A 10,878-nucleotide genomic window follows, 5' to 3' on the forward strand; every position below is an offset into this window, starting at 1 on the left:
TTTAACCCGCTGCGCCACCAGGGTGCGCCGCTGGGTGGAAAATTTTGACAAGGTACTGGAACTAACTTTTCTGCCTGGCTTGTGTTAATCGGTGGTGACAAGTCATGCGGTTATGGCTCCCGAATATCTGCTTTTGCTTGGGGTATCTGCTCCTTCCCTATGCCTGTTTGACTGGTGCCTGACATCCTTCTTCACCTGGCCTCCTGCCCTACTGCCCTGTCTGCCCCGGTTTAAAATCCTAGTAGTCATACTACCTATAAATAATACCACTGCTACAACAATCTGATATTGGGTCTGATATTGCCAAATTATCTTCGAAGAGTTTTCATCAGTTCTGCCCTAGCTGCAAACTGTTTCCTTACACCAAGTCTAGTTGGGATAGCTGCAGGCTTCTTAATGTGATAGGTGAAATGCCCATATTTTACTTTTTATTTATTGATGTGTGAATGTGGATATTCTTTTTAAACTAGTTCTCAATATCTTCAATTCCTCCTTGTGTATATGTGCATTAAAGATCTCTTATTTCCATTAAAGGCTCTTAGGACAGTGATTTAGCAAAACTCATTAAAAATTGAACCTCACCGGATGTGGAGAAAAAGGAACTCTCCTGCACTGCTGGTGGGAATGCAAACGATTACAACCACTACTGAAAACTGGAGGTTTCTCAAACTGCTAAAAATGGAGTTTCCAGCAATCCCAATCCTAGAGATCTACCCAAAGACACAAAAACACTGATTCAAAAAAACACCTGCGCCCCCATGTTTATTGCTGCTTTATTTACAATAGGAAAGACATGAAGTCAACCCAAATGCCCAAAAGTAGATGAATGGATTAAAAAGGGGTGGTACATATACACAATGGAATATTACTTAGCAATCAAAAAAGATAAACACATGCCTTTTGCAGCAAAAAGGATGGAGCTGGAAGGGATCATGCTTAGTGAAATAAGCCAGAAAGATGGTTTCATTCATAGCAGGAGCATAAAGGACCGGGGGGAGAGAAATGATAATGAACAACTATATACAAGAGTCATTTTATTGGGTGGAGTAGGGAATGGGATCAAAAATGGGTAAATTGGTGATGGGAAGTCCACAGGGACTACAACTGAGATGAAAAAAGGTACAAAATGATCTAAAAAAACTACTATAATAAAATTAAACCTTACCTTTCCTTTAGCCCATCAGACTGACTTCTGGTTATTCTACAGAAATAAAAACATATGTGATCTTGCTACTTAAACATACTACATATGTTTTTTTTTTAAAAAAAGATTTATTTATGATTACAGAAATGGGGTACAGGCCAGAGGTGTGGTGGATGAGAGGATTCACCAGACAGAGTTGGGAGCAGAACAGGCAGATTGGCAAAGTACACTGCTGAGGGAGCAGTGGGCAGGCCAGGAGAGGTCTGCCACGCCACCTGGGTCACCTCCGGGAGGGGATCGAACTCACGCTGCAATGGCTTACAGAGAGCTTCATAATGTGGTGCTTTAACCCGTTGCGCCACCAGAGAGGGCATTTTAAAGAATGCTTAGCTTCAATATTTGTGGTAACAAGCATGGAAGCAACCTTATCAATACAGAGATGTTTGAACAAAGTTTCAGTACGCTTATAAATTATTTAAAAAAACAATGATCTGTATTAGGTGGGAATGTCAGTTCAGAAAACCTTCGGAAACAATTTGACGTTATCTATCAAAACGAAAATTTCAACATGCCTTTTGAGCAAACTATTTCACTTCTACAAAGTTACACTCATGCATGTGCATCAACAAGCATTATTAAGTAAACAAGAGACATCACTTTATGACTACCTCAACTCATAATACGGACGCCTATAGCGTCCTCCCGACATTTTGGGCGTTCATCTTCGCTTCCTGCAGGCCTCCACAGCTGCCAGAGGCTCAGTCCAGACACCACTTCATCAGAGTCCCAGACACGCCTTCTCGACTTGGTCCAAGCCCTAAGCCCTCCCTCTGCCCGGCCCTTAGCCCCGCCCCTAACACCCGCTCCCAGAGTCTTCACCGCCCAAGCCACGCCTTGCAGTTCTGATTGTGGTTCTAAGTCCCGCCCTTATGCGACGTGTGGCGATCAGAATGGTTTTTTTTTGTCCCGGGAGTTAAATACATTCCAGCAAGAAGCCAGAAAGTTGAATCTCTTCGCCGGCTACCAGAGACAACGGCCACCGCCCTGCGGGCACTTGGTTTCCCACCTCCAGGGACACTCCCGAGTCCTGTAGCAGAAAGCGGAAGTGCGTGTCGCCTGGATCATGTCGACCTTTGCCGACCTGCCAGACTCCGTGCTGCTGGAGGTCTTCGCTTACCTCCCGGTCCGGGACCGGATCCGCATCTCCAGGTGGGACCGGGTCTCCCGGGGAGGGGCGGTTGGGTCTGGGGGGCGGCATTCGGAGGTGCGGATCGGGTGCGGGCGCGGCCGGGTCGTTCTAATGGCGGGCCCCCTTCTCTAGGGTCTGTCACCGGTGGAAGAGGCTGGTGGACGACCGGTGGTTGTGGCGACACGTCGACTTGACACTCTACACGGTACGCGGGGTTGACCGGACAGGCCTGGGCCACAGTAGGGTTAGCTACACCGCGAGGAACCATCCTTCAGCCCTGGATTTCTAGCCAGGGGCTCCCGGCCCCTTCACGGCTCTTTCCTATCCCTTTGGCGACCTCTCGGCCTCAGTTTCCCCATCTTCTACATAGGGATAACCGAGGATCATTCAGGGAAAAGGACCTATAGTTAACATACGATAAATGCGAATCGATGACTGCATTAGGTATTATCGATGAGTTTTCTTGGAGAAATCACTTTCAGAGGCAAGTTAATTTCCAGTAGTATAACCGAACTATTTCCACTTTCTCCCACTTGCATTTTATAATTTTCTTCGTTTAGTTATTATGAGTTGTTTCAAATGCAGAACTGTATATGACATTATAGTATCTGAAAAAAAAATCATGTACACACCTCTTACATTTAACCTTTTTTTAACTGTAAATTTATTTGCTGCAGGTAGTGTGAAACACACATAAATGTTTAGAATACTAAATTTATTTGTTGCACTTTTTGAAAACTTCCTCAGTGGTAACCTGCATTATAAAGCGAACTTTTTTATTTTTTATATTTGCCTCTTATGTGTGTGCCCAGAAGCAATATACAGTATTGTTAACATATTTCTAACGTTTAAACAATGCAGTTGTACAGATTGGATACTAAATGCTATTTTACTTATGTTAGTTACAACTAGCTTTATTCACACAACTTCATTTTACAGATTTGTTCTTAATGACATGTGTAAATCTAGTTAATTCCTTTTTAATTACTGCTAAATGAATATGCTACAAATTATCTGTTTTCCTATTAAGTAATGTTTGTTATTATCAACTTTTTACTACTACATATGGTATGATAAGACCAGTGTGTTTCAAACATTACTGTCCTTTTGACCTTGTTAATATGCAGCTTCTGATTCAGTGTACTGAATTATTATTTTTCTACTATTTTATGAAAAATTTCAAACATAGATAAAAGTTTAAAGAATAGTACAGAGAAAACAAGATATCCACTAGTAGTATCCCTCCATCAACCCATTTATTTATTTTAATTTTTTAAAGATTTATTTATACATACAAGAACTGAGGTACAGGCGAGAGGTGCAGGGAGTGAGAGGATTCACCAGACAGAGTAGGGAGCAGAACAGGCAGCTCAAGTGAAATAAACTGCTGAGGGGAGCAGCGGACTGGTCAGGAAAGGTCTGCCATGCCATGTGGGTCACCTCCCTGACTGAGGATTGAACTCCTGTCAGTGGATAGCTTCATAGAGCTGTGCATTAATGCCTTGTACCACCATGGAGGGCCCCCATTTTATTTCTCAAATACATCTCACAATAAGTTGGAGACATGAGTTCACTTCATCCCTAAAAGCCTTATAATGGAGATTATACCATTTGTTTACAATGCTTTTTGAAGTATAATTTATATATTAGTGAAAGTAATTAAAAAAATCACACAATTCATGAATAATTCTTTTTTTTTTTCTGAAGATTTATTTATTTGTGCATACAGAACTGGGGTATATAGGCCAGAGTTGCAGGGGTGGTGAGAGGATTCACCAGAGACAGAGTGGGGAGCAGAACAGGCCCCGACTGATGAAGTACACTACTGAGGGGAGCAGCGGGAGGGTCAGGAGAGGTCTGCCACGCCATGTGGTCACCTCCGGGGTAGGCGGGGATCGAACTCATGCGGAAGTGGCTTTAGCTTCTTAGTGCTGTGCTTTAACCCGCTGCGCCACCAGGGAGGGCCTCATGAATAATTCTTATAAAAACATTGAAGTAACTAATGATAACAGGTCTCATGACATAAAGCAATGGATGTTAGTTCAATAAAAGAAAACAATAATAAGTGAAGAAAGACTAGCAAAACACAAAAATTGAAATAATGCTACAGAGGAAGTTAAGCGCCTTTGGCAGTTGTCCCCTGGTGTCCTCAGCCATCCCCAGAGCAACCACCATTAGGGATGTGGAATACAACTCATCCTCGAGTCACTGCCCTTAGATGTCCATTATTTATGACATTGATGTGAAGAAAACAGCCCTGACTGGTGTCGAACTAAATGATGATATGTGAGGACCTGCTTTCTTTTTATGTTGTTTTGCTTAACTTTGCTGTTTCCAGCAATTTATCACTGATGTTAAGTGAGGACTTTATTTCCTTCCAGCCTGTCTTCTATGCATTAGCTCTCTTGATTTGGTATAGTGAGGGGAAGTGCATTTTCTAGAAGAGAAGACTAGCCCTTGAAGTCAGGTTGTATTGAATTTTAGCTCTACCTCTTGCAATAATATTCTGACCAAAATATTTTCCTGGAGGCACCTGCCACATGACCATATAGTATATCGATTTTCTAGTTAAGGGCTCAACATTGCACCTTGCAAATAGGTACTCAATAAATGTTTGCCTTTATTATCAGAATGATTGCACCCATATAAAATATATAGTATTGTTTCCTTTTCCCTTGTACCTACAAGTACCATTTTGCCATTCTTTCCACCCATCTTGGGAAACTACCCACCTTTAAATATACTTTGATTTTAGTTTCTGTCTGTACTGTAGTCCTGTAATGTTGGGGTGAAACTAGAGGCATGGGGGTGAAAGAATTCACCAGAAACAGTGGATAGAGAAAAGATGGATTTATTGAAATACCATCAAGGGACCCAGGGGCCAGGTGGAGTGGGCTGCACAGGAAGGAGTTGAGTGTCTTTCATACTGTTTTCGAGGGCTTTCTTGCTTGGGATATCAGTTTGCAGGAGCTGTCTGCTGGGGTGTCTGGTATAGGGCCATGGCCTTTGACACAGAATGGGCCTTGGCCTTGCCTTCCGGACTGGCCTGGATTTTCTGGTCCCAGTGGTCCATCTTAAGGCTCATTTCCCTGGCAGCCTTGTCGATTCCCTCCTCTAGTCAAGCCCAACATTTATAACTACTATATGTCAATGGATATTTATGTCTCCCCCTTCCCCAGTTTTTACGTTAACAATGTTATCAGAAATCAGTGTTCCTCTGGGGAACAAAATAAGGAGTATTAACGAGGTCATTAAAAAAATATGTGCACATGTTCAAAATATGTGAAAAGTAAAAGTAAGGTCTTTGCTCTAGAGGCAGCAAATGTTCTTGTGTATCCTTCTAGAGATATTCTCTGCATGCTAAAGCACAAACATGTACTTTCAGAAAACAGATGTTAGTGGGCAGCCACATTTTACATTTCAGTAGAAACTGCCAAGTTGCTTTGCAAAGTAATCAGACCAGCTTCTGCCAAAGGGCTCCAAATCTGATTCTCCGCATCTTTTCCAGTTATGAGTTATAGTTAACTCCTGTGGGGGTTGGGGGCACCGACACTGTCCCTCCCATCCACCAGCTGAAAATCATTTCACACTCCCAAAACTTAGCTACAGTGGTCTTTTGGTTTCAGGACTGCTCTATCCCTTCTGACCTCCTTCCATACTAAAGACTTGGATGCTCAAGTCTTTTATAGCAGATCCTCCTTTGTGGGTTCCACATAGCAATAATACCCACCAGTAATACCCATGGGAAGTTGAATCTGAAGATGGAACCCCAGTGGGGCGGGGAATTGTTGTGGAGGTGGACCAGGGTAATCCCTACCCCAGTTGTTCAAGGGACAACTCTGCATCAAAATGAAACTCGTCATTTTGCAAGTAAAAGTTGATTTATCTGTTTGCTTTTGGCCCATTTAAAATTTTGTCACCCTTGGCTTCTGCCCTTGTGAGTTACCTTTCCTTGGTCAATATTGGTCAAGAATAGTGGACAAGTTTTATGCTCTGCAGTTTTTTCCTTTGTGTAGTTATTTTTAAAAGATAAACTATACATACAATGAATGAAATGCACTGAGCTCTCACTTATATGTGTTTGTTTTCTACCAAGTCTAATTTTCCAGGGTTAATTTCACAGTTTTTGATCATTGTAAGGGTGAGAATTTTTCCCTCCTAACCTAGATTTAATTTGTGCTGGGCAATTTTAGCCTTTTTTAAGTTTCTTTTTGTGCTATTTATTTCTGTCAGAGGTGGGGATAAAAGTACTGGTAGGTTGCTTTGCTTTATTACTTACTCCAGAATATGAGAATCCACTCTGTTGTGAAAGAGATCTATTATTATCTTCTCTTTTTCCCTCCATTGCTTTTGTTCAAACTTGGAAGTCAGAATGGTGGGGTTAAATTGTTTTTTTCCTCCTGTGCAGGTGTCTGGCTGAGTGAGGCTGTTGGGGAATGGCACAATTCCAGGTCACACCTGAACCCCAGCTTGTCTGAGGCTTGTCTGTCTCCAGGCAGGTAGGCCCTTGGAAGAACTTCCCTACCTCTCACCTGCTCACCCCCATCTCTGGCTCTTACAGATGCGTCCTAAAGTCATGTGGCACCTCCTTCGCCGGTACATGGCATCCCGGCTCCATTCCCTGCGGATGGGCGGCTACCTGTTCTCAGGCTCCCAGGCCCCACAGCTGTCCCCTGCGCTGATGAGGGCCCTGGGCCAGAAGTGCCCTAACCTGAAACGTCTCTGTCTGCACGTGGCTGATCTGAGCATGGTGCCCATCACCAGCTTACCCTGCACCCTGAAGACCCTGGAGCTGCACAGCTGTGAGATCTCCATGGCATGGCTCCTCAAGGAGCAGGACCCCACTGTGCTGCCCCTGCTTGAGTGCATCGTGCTGGATCGTGTGCCAGCCTTCCGTGATGAGCACCTGCAGGGCTTGACGCGCTTCCGCGCTCTGCGTTCACTGGTGCTGGGTGGCACCTATCGTGTGACTGAGACTGGCCTAGATGCAGGCCTGCAGGAGCTGAGCTACCTGCATAGGCTGGAGGTGCTGGGCTGTACCCTTTCAGCTGACAGCACGCTCTTGGCCATCAGTCGCCACCTTCGAGACATCCGGAAGATCCGGCTGACTGTGAGGGGCCTGTCAGCCTCTGGCCTCTCTCTCATAGAGGGAATGCCTGCCCTGGAGAGTCTGTGCCTGCTGGGTCCCCTCATCACCCCTGAAATGCCTTCTGCCTCGGAGATTGTCTCCTCTTGCCTTGCCATGCCCAAGCTTAGGGTCCTTGAGCTACAGGGGTTGGGGTGGGAGGGTCAAGAGGCCGAGAGGATCCTGTGTAAAGGGCTGCCCCATTGTGTGGTCATTGTCAGGGCCTGCCTCAAAGAGTCTATGGACTGGTGGATGTGACTACACCACTTGTCTGGGGAACCCACCTCAACTTCCACCAGTGAACCCTAGGCGCTCTGAGCTGTGCCTTGCAGAAGGCGGGTCATTAGGCTGGAAGAGCTGAAGGCCACAGGTGGAACCTAAAGTCTTCCAGGCTGGAATTGTTTACCCACTGTGCAGCCTCTGACTTCAATCCACCTCTCAGAGACCTGCTCCCCACATCTGGAAATGGGATAGAGCAAACCTACCTCATGGTGATGTTACAAAGCCATATTCTTTACCAGCCTTGGGTCCCAAGAAGGATCATTCTCAGAAACCTGGCTGACTTTGGAGGACAAGTGTAGAAGGAAGGGAACCCGAGGGACTTGCAAGCCCATGGGAGGCCTGGAAGGACCGTCTGCATTACCACGTGCCGACATGCCATCGAAGCACCTGCACGCATGGGTGAAGAATGGAGAGAAGGGCAAGCAGTACTGGTGCTTTGACAATTAAAATGTGTAACTAAAGTTCCAAGTTGTATTCTCTGTATCTTGCACTCTGTATTTTCCACATTTTTTACAATATTTTGCTATTAAAGAAAAATATTTGTTTTATTTCATAGGCTGTTGGTTTATTGATTCAATGAATATTTCATGACTCCTGGTTTTGTAGGTGCTAGGGCCACAGCAGTGAACACACAGGTAAGACCTGAGGAGAAGGCAGGGTGATAAGCAGGGGACACATCATGGAATGACTTGAGAGACTCAGACAGTAGGCCAGGGTCAGGTGATGATGATGTACTTGTTGGGTAGAGTGGAGCTTGTGGTCCCTGAGGTGAGGAGAAACCAGCCATGGGAAGGGCCGAAGACCTGAAGTGGGAATGAATTTGGAAAGGTGGCCTGTATGGCTGAGTGAACGAGGGCTGAGCAATAGGAAGTGAGGAGTGACGACCGGGTGAGGTTGGATGTGGCCTCACACGTGGCTCAAGATTTAGGGTTCAAAAAATAGCAACCTCTTTTCCTGCCTTTTGAACCACTTGAAAGTTGCAGGTGGCAAACTGAAGGTGATCATGGGTGCTAACCCGAGAGACAACTTGTTTCTGAGCTGAGCTAGGTAGAAGCAGCACCAGCCCGGCTTGCCTGCTCTGTGGGCAGAGCCAGGAGGGGGGAAGAGGCTAAGCTGGGTCCCCACGATTTCTTCCAAGCTTTCCCTCAGGAGAGGGCCTGTATGCTCCTTCTATGCTTTTCTCATTTGAGGGTGGAGTGGAAACTCCTCCATCTGGCCAGGAGAGGCGTGAAGCTTCAGTAGCCATGGGTGGGCTCTGCTTGTCCTGCACTGTGACCAAACCTGACTGCTCCAGTCCAGGAGGACCTGGGGTCTGGGTTGTGGGAACTGAAAAAGTCTTGGGGCGGATAGTGAGGTCTGCTGGTGGAGGGTGTCGAGATCAGGGGTTCCCTGGGAGTGTGGGGAAGGGACCAACAGCTGCCCTGTGCTGGGCTGTGGATCTCACACTCGGAACATCTCTGAAGGAAAAAGTTTCCTTTTTCCTCCCTGCCTTTTGTGATGGAGCAGCGGCATGTAGTTAGACGCAGCGGCGTGCATGTAAGTTAAAAGCCAGTGCTAGTGGATGGTGGTGGGGAAGCCCTGATTTTAGAATTTGGCAATTTCTGTGCTGTATTGTCATTAGCTAACCTTGGAAGGCTGGACCATCGCCAGATTTGCAAAACCTAAGGTGTCAAAGCATTATAAACCTTAGAAAATAGAAACAATGACTACCCCTTCCAAGGAAGGTAAAAATAATCAAAATGGCTGACACTTGTTGACTGTCTATTTGTTGACAGTGTCACACACTGTGCACAGTCCTTCCCAGGTAACTGCTACAGCAGCTGCAGAGGAAAGAAAGGCATGGGAAATTAAATTACCCAAAGTCACACAACTAATGAACTTGAGTAGTCTTATCCCACAATCATAACCATTACACAAAGCTGCCTTGACATATTTATAATGTCTGGAAGAGTGACTCAACAATTGTGCTCTTTTGGGAAAATGACAACACGTACACTTATTTTTTTACAGCTTTATTGAGGTACTGCATAGCTACCTGAAACAGATGGCACATATATAAGTATACAATACAAGTGCACAATTTGATGCCTACTGGCATGTACATTTGTGACATCATCTCTATAATCAAGATAACAAACATTTCCATCATTCCCAAATGTTTCCCCTGATAGTTTTCTCCCTCTACTCCTGTCTCCAAGTGACTATTGATCTGCTTTCTTTCCCTATAGATTGCTTTGCTTTTCTTAGAATTTTTTTGGTAAATGGAACCATATAGTATGTACTTTTCCTAGCTCTCCCAATTCAAATATAAAATTAGCATAATGATTTTAAGACCATCTGGGCTGTTGGAGGAGTCAGTAGTTTATTCCTGAGTAGTATTCTTTGTATAGCTGTTATGCCACCAAAATGTGTCTATTTTTTAATTATTAAAAGATTTATTTTATTTATGCATTCTGGGGTTTAGGCCAGAGGTACAGGGGGTGAGAGGATTCACCTGAGACAGGACAGGCAGATCCACTGAAAAACACTGCTGAGGGGAGGAGCAGGTGAGACAGGAGAGGTCCCCTGAGCCATGCTGGTCAGCTCCCTGGCAGGGGATGGAGCTCATGCTGCAGTGGCTGGCAATAGCTTGATATCCCTGAGACTTTAGCCCCTGCACCACTAGGGAGGCCCCACAAAAGGTGTTTATTCAAGGGTAGGAATCATGATTTGGGCCCACAACTAAGCAGCAGCCCCTTGGCCTGGTTCATCAGGGTCAGGATGAAAGGGAGTTTTAAAGGATCAGGCAGGGAGATGGCCTGGGTTAGGTAACTTGTGGTACAGCATTTTGATAGCTTCTGTAGCCAGATCCCCTCCATTTTGCAACAAAAACTCCCTTGGGCTACCAATTAGGGACAAGTGGAATTACAATCTAACCACCCTTTGTTTCTACCCCTTCTCATGATTAACCATTAACTAGCTTCAACTACATTTCTGGGAACCTGGAAAACTGGTCCCATTGCATCCTTAATAAAAAATCTCTGCTTCGGCCCTCCCTGGTGGCGTAGTGGGTTACAGCACAGCACTGAGAAGCTTAAGCCACTTCAGCATGAGTTCGATTCCCACCTGCCCCGGAGGTGACCACATGGCGAGGCAGAC

General features: G+C 45.1%; 1 protein-coding gene across 2 annotated transcripts; it reads left to right on the forward strand.

Moving 5' to 3' along the window:
* Positions 1 to 2,066: 2,066 nt before the first annotated feature.
* On the forward strand, positions 2,067 to 8,239 carry FBXL12 (F-box and leucine-rich repeat protein 12). Of its 2 annotated transcripts, XM_004689043.2 has the most exons (3): positions 2,067 to 2,353; positions 2,466 to 2,538; positions 6,895 to 8,239. In XM_004689043.2, the coding sequence occupies exons 1-3, from the start codon at positions 2,268 to 2,270 to the stop codon at positions 7,714 to 7,716; spliced, it is 981 nt and encodes a 326-aa protein (XP_004689100.1). In that variant the 5' UTR covers positions 2,067 to 2,267; the 3' UTR covers positions 7,717 to 8,239. The 2 variants fall into 2 exon arrangements, with proteins under 2 accessions (XP_004689100.1, XP_012584810.1); XM_012729356.1 differs by lacking the exon at positions 2,067 to 2,353 and having other exon boundaries at positions 2,486 to 2,538; positions 6,742 to 8,239.
* Positions 8,240 to 10,878: the final 2,639 nt, after the last annotated feature.

This window comes from Condylura cristata, unplaced genomic scaffold (assembly GCF_000260355.1).
Source record: "Condylura cristata isolate star-nosed mole 26May11 unplaced genomic scaffold, ConCri1.0 scaffold00025, whole genome shotgun sequence".
Classification (NCBI taxonomy): domain Eukaryota; kingdom Metazoa; phylum Chordata; class Mammalia; order Eulipotyphla; family Talpidae; genus Condylura; species Condylura cristata.